This window comes from Mandrillus leucophaeus, unplaced genomic scaffold, assembly GCF_000951045.1.
Source record: "Mandrillus leucophaeus isolate KB7577 unplaced genomic scaffold, Mleu.le_1.0 Scaffold39, whole genome shotgun sequence".
NCBI lineage: Eukaryota > Metazoa > Chordata > Mammalia > Primates > Cercopithecidae > Mandrillus > Mandrillus leucophaeus.
In genome coordinates this window covers 605,229-620,998 of record NW_012104142.1, presented here as the reverse complement: position 1 = coordinate 620,998, position 15,770 = coordinate 605,229, and the positions used below count along the sequence as shown (strand labels likewise).

General features: G+C 47.6%; 1 protein-coding gene across 4 annotated transcripts in view; it reads right to left on the bottom strand.

Moving 5' to 3' along the window:
• HK1 (hexokinase 1) overlaps window positions 1–15,770 on the bottom strand; it is a 143,632-nt gene that overhangs the window by 28,842 nt on the left and 99,020 nt on the right. For all 4 annotated transcript variants that reach the window (XM_011991023.1, XM_011991024.1, XM_011991025.1 and 1 more), the window contains 5 exons: window positions 13,102–13,250; window positions 9,024–9,143; window positions 4,954–5,049; window positions 4,249–4,348; window positions 3,962–4,145 (listed from right to left, as the gene is read on the bottom strand). In XM_011991023.1, coding sequence (XP_011846413.1) covers window positions 3,962–4,145; window positions 4,249–4,348; window positions 4,954–5,049; window positions 9,024–9,143; window positions 13,102–13,250 — 649 coding nt within the window. The remainder of the gene's footprint in view (window positions 1–3,961; window positions 4,146–4,248; window positions 4,349–4,953; window positions 5,050–9,023; window positions 9,144–13,101; window positions 13,251–15,770) is intronic.

Sequence of the window (15,770 nt, the reverse complement as noted above, 5' to 3'; positions counted from 1 at the left end):
AAGTGAAATAAAAGGTGGGGCTAACTCCATAGTATAAGACAAGCATGTGGCAAGAATATCAAAGGCCTGGAATATAAGGGCGAGACGAAGGAAGCCAAAAGACTGATCCCTTTTAGAAACAGACCTTCTGATTCTGGGGCAAGGTGGGGCCTGAATACTCAAAGCAGGTTCCTCTGCTGCCTCCCAAATGCAATAACCACCAATGAAGGCAGGAGCCACAGAGCTATGATGACAATGTCCTCCCTGTCCACTGTATACAGCAGGTACTCAGTTAAATGCTAACTTCAATCAAAGCAAATGGAATGAGCAGCTATTGGTAGCCTAGAGCCCACTTGGGCACTGAGAGCCTTTGCACAAATCTAACACACTGAGGTTTTAAAACCTGGTTAATGGCCGGGCGCGGTGGCTCACGTCTGTAATCCCAGAACTTTGGGAGGCCGAGGCGGGTGGATCACCTGAGGTCAGGAGTTCGAGACCAGTTTGGTTAACATGGTGAAACCCCATCTCTATAAAAATACAAAATTAGCTGGATGTGGTGGCGCATGCCTGTAATCCCAGCTACTCGGTAGGCTGAGGCAGGAGAATCACTTGGAACCCGAGAGGCAAAGGTTGCAGTGAGCTGAGATTGCATCATTGCACTCCAGTCTGGGTGACAGAGCAAGAATCTGTCTCAAAAAAAAAAAAAAAAATCCTGGTTAAAAATTGGAGTCGCCCAAGGAGCTTTTACAATACTGAGGACTGGGCAACCCAGGCCGACTGAGTCTCTGGTGAGAGGATGCCTGGACATCAGTATTTTTTTTAAAGGCCCCTATGTACCTCTAATGTGTACTCAGAGATGAAAAATCACTTCCCTAAATCCTCCCTGATGGTTTTTCTCCATAAACGATAAAAAATGCCTCTTTATAACAAATCTCTTATTACCAATGAGAAGAGATTCTGGAAGCTCACTCTGAAAACCTCCAACTGTCAAACAGGGCAAAAATCTCCAAACCTACACCAGACCACACCTCAACAATGAGTCTTGGGCCACCTCTGTCCTATTCTAGGGTCGTAATTTTCTCATCAGTCAAACGGAGGAAACATCTTTCCCTGCCACAAAGAGGATAAAATGACTTTCAAGAACTAGGCATTCTATGTAAAAAAGACATAGGGAAGATCGAGAGATTCAGACAGAAGCCTGGGGGCACAGCAAAAACTTGCTCAGGCAAAAAACTCTTTAACTTACAGCCTATTTCCAGGAATATGTGACGCAACTTGGGAATTTGTCATTTCCTTGGAATTGTTCTCAATGAGACCTGACCTACAGTACGCAGTAAACTGGTGACATGGTTTGGCTGTGTCCCCACCCAAATCTCACCTTGAATTCCCACGTTGTAGTGGGAGGGACCCGGTGGGAGATAACTGAACATGCAAGCAAGTCTTTCCTGTGCTGTTCTAGTGATAGTGAAAAAGTCTCACGAGATCAGATGGTTTTAAAAGAGGAGTTCCCCTGCACAAGTTCTCTATGCCTGCTGTCATCCATGTAAGACATGACTGGCACCACAATTGTGAGGCTTCCCCAGCTACGTGGAACTGTAAGTTCATTGAACCTCTTTCTTTTGTAAATTACCCAGTCACAGGTATGTCTTCATTGGCAGTGTGAAAACGGACTAATACAACTGAGAAACATATTCTAGAAAAGAGACTTTGCCCCAAACTTTCACTTTCTCATCTGTACCCACATTTAGCCACCCACTCATCTCTCATCCATCATCAACCACCCATCCATCCATCCATCCATCCATCCCAAAAATATTTATTGCAAGCCAACCATAAACACAGTTTATAGTTTAGCCTTGGGATACAGTTCATCTCTTTGAAAAATTCAGAAATGCATCAATGAACAGCAGAGAGATCCAAGTTTACACCCAAGCCATGCAGGGTTCCCAAACTCAGGCCAAGAATAAGGGCCTGGGCATTACCTGTTCAGTTACCACAAGTGGCATGCCCCACCTGCACTTCTAAGAAAAGAGACTTCTCATTAAGTGACTGATAGTAACTACAAGTACTTAACCTCTTATCTGAAACCCTTTGGGGTCACATGCGCTTGGGAATGTGGAGATTTGAGAACTTTAGAGATGCAATAGGGTATACGTGCCATGTGTCACAGAATACCCCCAGAGGTGCCTGAGGCAGCACTGCCGTCAAGCATATTCAGGGCTTTTCAGTGAAACATACAAATAGGCACAGTAATAACTTGATGGCAGTAGCGTCAGGTCAATGGACTGGGCAGGGTGGGGGTGGGTGTGTGTGGTTAAAAAAACCTTTGTCAGAGCTTTGGAACTGGGGTCCCCTGTCACCAAGCTGGTGCCACAGTCTCAGCCTGCAACGGAGATGCTCAACTCTGGGTGTAAGAACTTGGGAATTCCCTCACTGAGAAACCTAGTTTATTCGCTGCTGCCACCTCCAGTGGCGGGGAGCTTGCCATTGATGAAAATCCATTAATTCAGGTGGAAAGGCCAACTGTCCAGCTTGCAGTATTGAGATCTTTTGGGTGATGCGTTTCAACATGGGTAGTAAACTCCTGCTTCCCTCTAGCATCAGGATAAGGGCTATTAGGTCTACGGAGTCAGTGAACATCTCCCTGTAGGCTGACAGCATCCAACTCTGGGATAAAGCTGCTAGGAAGCTGGGTAGATCAGAGAGAGCTAGTAGCATGGCAGCATCACAGAGAAATGTGAGCAGGCACTTCAGGAAATACGTGGCTCAGAGAAAGCAATACTCGCTGTAACCTGAATAATATCACTCTCACCTCTGTAGCCAGGAGCTTTCCACAGCCAAAAACAACCTGCCTGTAAGTCTGATGTTCCTTATCAACTCTGATGTGTCTACCCATGCTTCACATTGAAGAAGGTTGCTTCTCCGTTCTCCCTAACGTCTATATGACTTATACTCTTCTTACCCCGACTCCTCTGCACAACAGATATTTGCATGTCTGGCCTACCTCCCCATCTAGATTGTAAATCTTGGGAGGGAAGGTGCTGTTTTGGATTCTCAGAGCCTAGCACAAAGCTCAGCACATAGTAAGTGCTCAATAAACATGTGATGAATGAACAGACACTCATCTCCCTTAGATGCCCCACACACCATGTGGCCTCTCTTACCATAAACAGCAACACTCGTGACTACAGCACAGAGAAATTTTTTAAGCCTTACATTTACACTAATGTTTCTGTGCTTTGTTGGGGGAGCATTTTTGAACCATTCATAATTATTAATTTTTGTGCAACAGGGGATAATTTGAGGACTTTTTTTTTTTCAGGGGCTACTGAGCTCCTGGGCTCCCATTCACCTCTTGATCTCCTCCCCTGACCACCAGCACCTGCTCAACTCTGGCCCCATTCCCCATTGGATGGGTTCATTTCTGTGCTTTTCATTGTCATGATGTTTTACAAGGACACAATCACAGTGTAATTAAACAAAGAGAAGATTATTTAAAAAGTGCTTTTCAGATACAGACTCTACAGCTGTGCATCTCACCAAACAAGGAGCAACAAATAATGCAAATTTTGATGGGCTTTAGGCTGGGCACGGTGGCTCACGCCTGTAATCTCAGCACTTTGGGAGGCTGAGGCAGGTGGATCACTTGATGTCAGGAGTTTGAGGCCAGCCTGGCCAACATGGTGAAACTCGTCTCTACCTAAAATACAAAAAATTAGCTAGGCGTGGTGGTGCATGCCTATAATCCCAGCTACTTAGAGGCTAAAGCAGGAGAATCACTTGAACCCGGGAGGTGGAGGTTGCAGTGAGCTGAGATTGCAAGGCAGAGCAAGACTCCGCCTCAAAAAAAAAAAAATTTGACAGGCTTTTCTGTTTGTGATCACTTGCTTGGCTTTATGCCCTTTTCATCTCCCATCCCAAATCTTTCATTAAATGTCCCCTAAGTCACATATGTGGTTAGAAGCAAAAGTTAAGGACTCACAGCTGTTTTCCAGGGTTGAGGGATCCCCGGTCAATCTCCCGGTCAAACTCTGTCCGGATGTCTTCTAATGATCCATCATCTCCAAAGGCTCCCCATTCTGTGTTGATACACATCCTCCCCTCGTCTCCTTCCACCAGATCAATGTGCCTCAGTTCCTCCATGTAGCAAGCATTGGTGCCAGTACCTGGGCAGGACAAGATCAGAAGCTATGACCACACAACGAGGAGGGTGCAGAGCCACCTGGAAAGATGGGCTGAACAAATGGATGGACAAAGGGGATACGTTACCGATGATCAGGCCAACTTCACACTGCTGGTCGTCATAGCCACAGGTCATCATGGTGCCCACTGTGTCATTCACCACAGCTACGATGTTGGCATCATAGTCCTGGGGACAGATAATGGGGTGTCACTGTCCACTCACACATGGAAGCAGAGATCACACACCTTAACAGTGCTTGGCAGGAGTGCTACCGTTTTCAGAACCCCTGCTTTTGTGAGTGGTGCTGGTTTCATTACAGCTGGTACTCAAATTAACTAGATCACAGCATGGTGATTAAGTTATGAAAACCTCATAGTTCCCTTAATTACCTGGCTTAAGAGTCTTTGGGTAGTGAGGATTTTACTGTTGGTGCTACATTCCTCTGCAAACCTCCAAAGGAGGTCCACGTCCCCGATAAGGCGGGTTCCTCTGCCCTTGTTCTGAGTACAACAGGCTGCATCTGTGACACCCACTCCCTGAATAGCCCAGCACTCCTGTCAGGAGGCAACCCCCTGTTCCAGGCCTGGGTCCTTCAGGCAGCACCTCCAAGAGCTGGGCTTTGCACCATCCCCATCCCCACCATTCCACACTGGGGATCCTCAACTCTCCCCTGCCTGGGTCTTCAGGCTTTGACACTACTGCCCCCCAGGAAGGGCACTGGTCTGTTTTAGAATGCAGCCCTACTCCCCACACCCCTGCATGGCTGAGGCAGAGGGCCCAGGAGAAATTACCCCTCGCTTTTTGATGGCTTTGTTAAGCAGCTTGACCACATCCGCTCCTTCCACTCCACTTGCTTTAAATCGCTTTGTCCAGGTGATCAGGATGGCCTGCAAAGAAGAACGGATGGGGCTGGATGAGGGCTGGGAGACCTCCAGCACCTCAAGGCCCTGGGCATTGCTCCAGGTCAAGGATGAAGCAGAGGCCCATAGGGGCCAAGTGGCTCCTCCCAGATCACACTGGGCTGGGGGAGGGGCCCAGAGGAGCCCAGACTCCTTTCTGTCTCTGGATCGTCCACACAATGGGCTTCTCTGGGGGCGAAGATAGGGTGGGGAGAAACCTGCTCACAATATCCAGCTCACTCCAGAAGATGTGGGGACAGTAATGCCACATGGCTTGCCAATCTAACTGGATGCCAACTGCGCAGCCAGATCTATTTAAAAAAGGAGCAAGAGAAATCCCTGGCCCCCTTCCCCACTTCCCAACCAGACCCTGGCTTCCACAGCCCTGGGAAAAGAAAGCCAGAGCCAAACTGGAAAGAGAAACAAAATGTTTAGATGAGTCTTGGCTGCTGAGCTTTTAAGAGCCAGGTCCCATACACTTAGGGAATGATGTGGACTATACATGATTTGTGCCTCTTCACCAGCTTTGGGACTTAACCTCCATTTGTAAGTGGTGACTCCCCTATTTACACAGTATGATCCTATTTCACTTCGCCTATTAGCGGAGAAACATCAAGGATAGACATCCAATGATAAACATTCCATAATTTTATCTTACTTTGATAGTTTTACATATTGCTTTTGTTTTCTTTAAAAAAAAAAACTAAAAAGATATGAGAACAGAAAAATAATTGTTATACTTACTGTTTTACTCTGAATGGGACAAGTGACTATAAATGCAGCAGGCTTGGAAGATTCGCGGTCCAGGCCCTGCAGGCCTGCAGAGGCAGCTCAGGGATGGGATTCTGAGCACATGGGCCCTGCCCCAGCTCATGGTGGGAGCCACACAGACTGGAGCATGCCCCGGGGAGGGCAGCCCTTGATGAGAACTAGTGGCTCTTTGCTCAGTAGCAACTAAGTCAGGAACTGCAAAAGCCCTGGACACTGTCTGCCTCCTCTCCACCAGCCCTCTTCCTCTAAAGCCTCAGAGAACCAGGTGTTATGGGACAAAAGTGGGGCGGCCAATCTGGAGACCTGGTCCTATTTCATACTCTCTGCCCATTTCCTGCTGGGCAGTTCCCTTCACTCTTCTGAGGTTCACTCTGCTCCTCTAGAATCAGGGAGCTGATCTAGAAGTGGATGATCTTGAAGGTCTCAGCCAGCCCTAAGGGGTAATATGCACAGGCCTCTGGATGGGAAATTTAGGGACTGTGCTCCACTGGCACCACCGCAAGTACCCTGGCCCAGCCTAAGAAGCATTTTCTGGGGGGGGTGAAGGTTGGCATGTGGGATGCCCCCAACCTTTGGCTCCTTCTCTGTTCACAACGCCCCCTCCCGGGCATGTCTGCTCCACCCTGCAGGCCCTCGTGCCCATGAGGTCATTCCCTCCCACCTCCTGCAACACTTCTGTCCCTGGAAGGCTGTGCCTTCATGGGGAACAGGCTGCATCTGCTGTTATAAGACCTACTGTACGGTAACATTTAACCTCAGCACTGCAGAAATACAAAATAAATACACTCTGGCCATTCTCTCTCAGGGCCTAGCTCATGCCCAGCACAGGGATGGCCCTCAGTTAATAGCTGCAGAGAGCACATGTGAACAACGGTGAAACACAGTCCACCAAAGTCTCTTCATCCCAGGCCCATCTCTCACAGGGGAAGCGGGAGTGACTCATGTCTCAGTTCTCAAAAGCCAAGGGAAGCTTGTACTGACAACAGGCCTTGCCAAAGGGTTTGGAAGGACACGGTGGAGGCCAAACTGCTCTGAACTCCTTGGAGGGGCGTTCTCAGGTACCAGAACCAGAGCAAGAGTCTACATATGGCCACAGCTTCCTGAAAGCATAACAGGTCAGACAGAACATCTCAGAGGCATTTAGACATGTTGGAGGTGGGCGGAGCACTGGATAGGAGGTGGGGCCTGGGACCCTGGTCCAAGACCTGCCATTAATAAGCCCTCTGACCCCGGGGAAACCTCTGTGCTCATCTTGGTCTGCTGGGCTCTCAAGCCCCTTCTTGCTGATTCCACAAATTATACAGATGTAAGGGTTCCAGCCACAGGAAGCAGTGCCCAGGAAAGGGCGCTTACCCTAAAGGCATAAAGGGACCCAGGAGTGCTCCCTGCAAGTGTGGAAGGTGCCCTGAGCCCAAATGCTACTATCTTGCAGCAAAGTAGACCAGTTACGAGCACGGAATCTTCCTGGCTAGGTGACCTTGGACAGGTTCTTAGCCCCTCTGAGACTCAGTTTCCTCATCTGTAAAGCAGGAATCATAAGCACTTAACTCATAGAGATGCTTGAAGATTATGTGCGCTACCGGTGAAGTATTAAAACAGAGTCTGGCCGGGCGCAGCAGCTCACGCCTGTAATCCCAGCACTTTGAGAGGCCAAGGCGGGCGGATCACCTAAGGTCAGGAGTTTGAGACCAGCCTGGCCAAGACGGCAAAACCCCGTATCTACCAAAAATACAAAAATTAGCCAGGCATAGTGGTGGGCGCCTGTAATCCCTGCTACTACGGGGGCTAAGGCAGGAAAATCGCTTGAACCCAGGAGGCGGAGGTTGCAGTGAACCAAGATTGCACCATTGCACCCCAGCCTGGGCAACAAGAGGGGCCCTGAATAGTTAAATATCAGAATTTTTTTTTTTTTTTCTTGTTTTTAAGACAAGGTCTCAGGCCGGGCACGGTGGTTCACGTCTGTAATCACAGCACTTTGGGAGGCTGAGGCGGGAGGATCACGAGGTCAGGAGTTCAAGACCAGCCTGACCAACATGGTGAAACCCCCATCTCTATTAAAAATACCAAAATTAGCCAGGTGTGGTGGTGCACACCTGTAATCCCAGCTACTCAGGAGGCTGAGGCAGTAGAATGGCTTGAACGTGGGAGGTGGAGGTTGCAGTGAGCCGAGATTGTGCCATTGCACTCCCGCCTGGGCAAGACAGGGAGACTCTGTCTCAAAAAAAAAAAAAAGACAAGGTCTCACTCTGTCCCCTAGGCTGGAGTGCAGTGGCACAACCATGGCTCACAGCAGCCTCAATCTCCCAAGCTTCTCCCACATCACTGGGACTACAGGCACATGCCAACACACACAGCTAACTTTTTGTACAGATTGCCCAGGCTGGTGTTGAACTCCTGGGCTTAAGTGATCCTTCTGCTTCAGCCTCCCAAAGTGCTGGGATTACAGGCATGAACCACTGCACTCAACCCCAGAATTCATATTATTAGAAGTTTATTCATGGGTGGTTTGTGTTTGTGGTATGTGTGTGTTTCTATCTCTCCATGTAAAAAAAAGAACAAGGCTGCATGTATTTATTTTGTATTCCTGCAGGGCTGAGGTTCAGTGTTATCATATGGTAGGTCAGGGTCCATCCTTGCTGAATGAATGAATGAATGAATGAATGAATGAATGAATGAATGAAAAAACAAATAGATGACAAACAGGAAGGTGGGTACAAGTCACCTCGGAGGTCACCAAGGTCATCTCTGGGGCTGGAGCCACTGACCAGTTCTACTATGGAGAGGCAGCCCTGGCACCTGAGGGACAGGGCTCTGAGCATATTTGCAATAACCAGGGCAGTTTCCAGGTAAACATCACGCCATGCAATTCTGGCAAAGAGCTTTCCCGCCTCTCTCCACCACCATTAAACCTACTTTATTTTCCTTTGCTTGCTTAAGATTAACAAATGCTTCTGTGTACCTGGTGGCCAAAAATACCATGATTTGTCTCCAAAAATACATAAATAACTAAAGTAAGTGAAAAAGTAAACACTATATCATGATACCACACTAACTTCTGCAAATATTTCTTTAAAAATACCAGACATGCAAACCATTCTGCCAGCAACAGAGAACAGTTGTGGAGAAAAGGGCTTGTTAGCTTTTTCAATCCAGGGCATCTGCAGAGCCCAATAATCCCAGAACATCCTTACCTCATCTATTTTGGATTGTTGGCAGGGAAAAGAAAATGTGAATCCCACAGGTAACTTCTTGTCCTTGATCTTCCTTTTCTCCATGAAATCTCCCAGGCACTCAGCAACATGATCAAAAAGCTGAAGGAAACATGAGAGAGCAGTCAGGGGGCCCCAAAGCAGGCTTAGCATTTCACAGAAAAATATACACCATTCCCTCCCATACACACAGAAAGGAATACATCTACCCAAAGTGCTTGTACTCATGGGACCTGGTGGCCCTGTCTGAAAAGCCATGCTGTGTGTGAATGCAGAGAAGAGTCACTTTTCAAAAGCTGCCTTGTGGGCAAGTACAGCTCTTAGGAAGCAATTCAAAGCCTTCAAACAGAACTGGCCTTTCAGTGGTCACTAATATGCAACATCTGGGCACTGAGAAAAATGGAAAAATAACAGAAAACCAGCTATGCCTTCATAACGCACAGGTCACGGGTCTCTTCAGTCACCCAGGTGGAGTGGCCTTCCCGCCCCACCCGAAGCCATGCTCTCTGAAAATTTCAGAAACTCCAAGGGCAATTCCACAGCCTCTAGAGCCCACTGGAGTGACTTAACAATCCAGACTATCATAATGTTACTTTTTACCGAAGTGTCTTATGTATACCCCAAAAAGTACACACATCCTAAGTGTGGAGTTCGCTGTAGCCATCCATGTAACCAGCACCCAGACGGAGAAACACAAGATGGAGAAACACCTGTAAGATGCCCCCTTCTGCCCCTGCAGTCACTAGTGCTACCACCCAGTCCAAGGGCAACTGCCAGCTGCCCTGACGTCTATCACCCTCAATTACATCTGCCTGTTTGTCCGGTGTGTCTAAAGGGAAATGAGACCGTGTGTGCTCTTTGACATCTGTGTTCTTTCACTCGACACTATGTGGATGACAGTCATCCACGGAGTTGAGTGTCTTTGCCAACTGTTCATTCTCATTACTACACAGTATTCCTTGGTATGAATATATCACAACTTATCTCCTGCATTGTAACCTAAGCTTGCCTGCACTATAACATTATCTATGACTTATTAGGTGCATACATATCTTAGGAATCAGCTAGAAAGAGCCTGGAACACTGGTTCCTTAGCTTCTACATGAATACTGCCCATGAGGAGAGGCTCACCACCTCTAAGGTAATCTTTTTGGATCTCTAAAATATAACCGGGGCCAGGCATGGTGGCTTATGTCTGTAATCCCAACACTTCAGGAGGCCAAGGCAGGAAGATCACTTGAGCCCAGGAGTTTGACACCAGCCTGGGCAACACAGTGAGACCTCCTCTCTACAAAAAGCTTAAAAATTAGCCAGGCATGGTGGCACTTGCCTGTAGTCCTAACTACTTGGGAGGCTGAGGTGAGAGGATCCCCTGAGCCCAGGAGGTCAAGGTTGCAGTGAGCCATGATCACACCACTGCACTCCAGCCTGGGCAGCAGAGTGAGACCCTGTCTCAAAATATAACCAGAACAGAAGATAATATTCTGTGTGTTCTAACCAGAGGAGTGGTTAGTAGAACTAAGAACCTCCCTTCTTTATCTCTCTGCCTCTAGTAATCCAACCTTAGCATATATATATACACACACACACACACACACCTGTCTCTTATACACATCTAGATGTGTATAAGAGACAGGCTTTAGTGTCTTAAAAAAACATTATTTTCTCTTCTTTCCTGACAACATACTCTTTATTTGAAAAATACACAGACTATGGTCAGGCGCAGTGGCTCACGTCTATAATCCAGCACTTTGGGAGGCTGAAGTGGGAGGATCGCTTGAGTTCAGGAGTTTGAGATCTGCCTGGGCAACCTGGCAAGTCCCCATCTTTAAAAAAAATTTTTTTTAATAATTTAAAATAAAAATACTTAGTCACTCTTATTAAATACGGCAAACGATGGCTAATACAAAAACTTAAACATTTATTATTCAAAAGTCCCAAAACTAAGTAAGTGATATTTTAAGAATGTTTCATTTGTGCTTCTGAATTTATTAAAGCTTAAAAGTGCTCTGGGCTGGGTGCGGTGGCTCACACCTGAACAGGCAGTTTGAGATCAGCGTGACCAACATGGAGAAACCCCATCTCTACTAAAAATACAAAATTAGCCAGGTGTGGTGGTGCACGCTAACTCCAGCTACTTGGGAGGCTGAGGCAGGAGAATCGCTTAAACCCAGGAGGCGGAAGTTGGTGAGCCGAGATTTCGCCACTACACTCCAGCCTGGGCAACAAGAGTGAAACTGTCTCAAAAACTAAAAAATAAAAATAAAAAAGAATTTGCTATAATGGTACTACATTGTCATCATTATCGTCATTATCCTCTTTCCAGGCTGCTTAAAAGGAGCAGAGGAAGAAACAGAGACAGTAGGAAATAAAGTGATTCTAGGACTGAGAAAAGAGGACGATAGGGACAGAGGCTGGGAGAGATGAAGGGGGCAGTGGTAAGAAGGTGAGGGTACTCCCTTAATTAACAAACCTAGCTCCTAAAGGTCAAGCCAAAACACACAGGGAATGTTTGCAAAACACACAGGAAATGTTTGCAGCACAGGGTGTGTCTCAGTGGTGAATGCGCCAGGCTTAGGTAGCTAAACCCAAGGACCATGGGAAACAGAGAGTGATAGGCCAGTGTGGGTTCCAAACAGAAAGTGCAGGATGCCAAACCCTGGGCTGCCAGCCACCTGCAAGGAGGAGCAACACAGCAGCCAACTGGACATGGTCAAGAGACCTACCAGCTGGCAGCCTTTGTGTAGGCGCCAGATGGATGGGCCAGTCTCTGCAGCCCAGTAACAGAGGAGCAGCAGGGGAGCCCTTGGCCAAGGCCATCCAGTAGTGATGCACCCAGCTTTGGTGGCCTTCTATAAAGTGGCTCACCTGCTCTAGTGACAGTGTCAACTGTGACACTCACTGTGACATAATCTGAAGGACTCTGAACCAAAACCCCAGGGAGCAGGTTAGCCAGGATTAGCCCTTGTCTCTTGGACAAAGAAAAGGCTTGGTGGATTGCTCCAGGTTCCACCCACAGGAACTTAAGAGCAAAGCAGAGTCAAGAGGAGAAGACTCCCGGGTCTCGTCTCAAAGTCCACCCCAGATCAAAAGAGTACCCTGGAGATCTTAGTCATGAACCTTGCGGTGAGCACACCCTCCTTAAAGCAAACATTTGGCCAGCTCTGAGTACATATGCTGGACAGCAGCCACAACTCAGGAGACGAGCCAGACTGGAGGAGCCAGAACACCTACAGGAGAGAAGAGGAGTGCACCCCTGTCCCATGATGGGCTTAGGGACCCAGAAATGACTGAAAACCTGCAGTGGGCTGCCTGAGCCCTGATCACAGGGTCCTCAGCGAGCTACAGACCCACCACTCCCCCTACCCAGACAGGAGGGAGCAAGTGAACAGGCTCTTCATAGGCATGCCCACAGCCCCTTGGGGAGGGAGGAAGGGCAGTGAGGAGGGGCAGCCCTTCCTGGGGGCCCAGTGTGGGGAGCGCCAACAGGAGTGTGAAAGGAGGAGACTGGGATTTCCCTGCTTCCTCTGCTTTCTGTGTCAAGGGCTTGAACAATGCTATTCTAAATCAGGTATCAAGAAGCCCCCAAATAGCCCAGAGCCGTGAGCCCTCAATCCTGCCCGACAAGGCCATAGTTATACCCTACAAGGCCTGGGCCTCCAGTAAGTGGGTGAGGCCAATGACCAGGAAAAAGGGGCATTTTCACCTGGGGCTCTGCTAAAACTGCACTGGGGAACTGACCCCAGGATCCACAGGGAATGAGTGCATTTACCCAACAGAGCTGCGGGACCTCCCTCCTCAAACCCAGACTCTGCAAGTCCAAGCAGCCCACTTCTACTACATCAGTTTACCCAGACAGAGGGCCTCTGTTTAAGCAGAGCCCCCACGCAGGCTGTCACATCCTCTGCCCAGGAGTCCTTTTACATATGCGTCTATGACAGACTCTTTCCAGCAAGCCTCTTCCAGGGGCTGGGGATGCCAGTGCTTTGAGGCCTGGTTCCTGTAGGTAGCCGAGGGGATGCTGGTTCAATGGGGTGACCTGGAGGGAGCAGGGACCCACCTGGCTTCCACTGCCGTGCACGATGTTCTCTGGGGTGTCATAAACCTCGGACTCCATGTGAACATTCTGGTTTTTCTCATGATTCACTTGCACCCGCAGAATTCGAAAGGAAGACCCACCAAGATCCAGGGCAATGAAATCTCCCTTTTCTGTTTAGGGCGACAACAGGTATCACATCAGATTCAAATGTTAAGGGGAAGCCACATACCATGCCCGCTTCCTGGCAGGGCATAGGCCCTGCCTGCCTCCCCCTGCCACATGCTGTTATCAGCCAGAAAGCAGCAATCATGCAAACTTCATCCAACCACTGCCATATACGCAGAGTAGGCAAGAGAAACCCTATCCTACCATGGAGTCCTTAGACAGAAATAGCTTCAAGCAATCCCAGTCTCTTCCTTCTGACTATAGGGGAATGGAAGTACTGAATTAAGTACAAATTCCCACCCCATGTTTCTCTAGTTTCTTAACCTATTTCAAAAACAGCACTGCTATGCAGAAATAAAAAATCACACAGCATTTCAACTGAGACAAAGCCCTACATCTGAGGTCCACCCAGTGCCTTGGGTCTCTGCATGTCAGCTCTGACATCAATTACTCCAGGCCTCCACTCACTCCACAGGGTTGTGTTTTATCATTGTGGTAAAATACACATAGCATAAAATTTACCACTGCAACCATTTTCATGCTACACAATTCAGTAGCATTAAGTACATTCACAATGTTGTGCAACCATCACCACTATTTTCAAAACTTTTTCATCACCCCAACGCAAACTCTATAACCATTAAGCAATAACTTCCATTTGCCCTCACTGTCAGTCCCCAGCATCCATGATTCTACTCTCTGTCTCTATGAACTTGCCTATTCTGGATATTTCATACAAGAAGAATCACAGTTATTTGTCTTTTTGTGACCGGCTTATTCCTCTTAGCGTAATGTTTTCAAGGTTCATCCATATTTTAAGAATTGTACCCTTTTTTAAAAAATTAATAGAGACAGGGTCTTGCTCTGTCACCTGGGCAAGAGTATAGTGGTGTGATCAAAGCGTACTGCAGTCTCAAGCTCCTGGGCTCCCAAGATCCTCCCACTTCAGCCTCTCAAGTAACAGGGACTATAGGCAGGTATGAGCCACCCTGCCCCCAACAGAATTTCATTCCTTTTTTCTTTTCTTTTCTTTTTTTTTTTTTTTTTTTGAGGCAGAGCTTCACCCTTGTTACCCAGGCTGGAGTGCAGAGGTGCAATCTCAGCTCACTGCAACCTCCGCCTCCCAGGTTCAAGTGATTCTCCTGCCTCAGCTTCCCAAGTAGCTGGGATTACAGGCATCCGCAAGCATGTCTAGCTAAATTTTTTATTTTTAGTAGAGACAGAGCTTCACTATGTTGGCCTGGCCACTCTAACTCCTGACCTCAGGTGATCTACCCGTCTTGGCCTCCCAAAGTGCTGGAATTACAGACGTGAGCCACCACGCCCGGCCTCATTCCTTGTTAAGACTGAATAATATTCCATTGTATGGATCCACTACATTTTGTTTATCCTTTCATCTATCGATGGACTCTTGGGTCGTTTCCACCAAGAGGGTGCTTTTAACAGAATTCCCTCTTGGTCACATAAAAGTACCAGTGGCCAAAGTACTGGCCTGCTATAGTTACCTCCCTCAGGAGCAACATGTACAGCACAGGGGTGGGCTTCACGGGGAGAGAGCAAGACTGTACACCGAGACCACCAGACAGCAAAGGCAGGTGGCCATGGGCAAAGTTCCAACCATTAAGCCACAACCAAACATTCTGTACCCTTCATCTCATTAGCTACCCTCACGATGCTCCCAGAAAAATCAGTTCAGATCTGTTTCACTCGTGATGCTAAGGTGACATCCCCACTGTCCTAATATCTATCTTGCCAGAGGTGACAGCCACCCCTGCCTTCCAGAGCCCATGATCCACCAAGCCCTTAATCCTATGGCAGTAAATACTAGACTGCTTTGGGGTATCTCATTTTCTTAGGTAGGCAAGTATCTTTATTATTATATCTTATGTAACAGTATTATTGAAATTTAATTCACATACCATAAAATTCATCCATTTAAAGTATACCATTCAATAGTTTTCAGCATATTCGGATTTATGCAACCATCTGCACAGCCCGTTTTATAACATTTTCATTATTTCAAAAAGAAACTCTGTACCCTTTAACTATCACCTCCCAAGCCCCTCATCCTTCTCCATACCTAGGCAACCACTAATCTATTTTCTGTTATTATAGATTTACCTCTTCTGGACATTTCATATCAATGAAATCATACAGTGGCCAGGCGTGGTGGCTCATGCCTGTAATCCTAGCACTTTGGGAGGCTGAGGCGGGCGGATCACTTGAGCTCAGGAGTTTGAGACCAACCTGGGTAATATGGTGAGTCCCTGTCTCTACCAAAAATACAAAGAAAGATCAGATGGGCATGATGGTGTGTGTCTATAATCCCAGCTACTCGGAGACTGAAGTAGGAGAATCGCTTGAGCCCAAGAGACAGAGGTTGCAGTGGGCTGAGATCACACCACTGCACACCAGCCTGAGTGACAGAGTGAGACCCTGTCTCAAAAACACAAAGAAGAAAGAAATTATACAGTATATGACCTTGTATGACTGGCTCATTTCACTCAGCAAAATGTTTTTAAGGT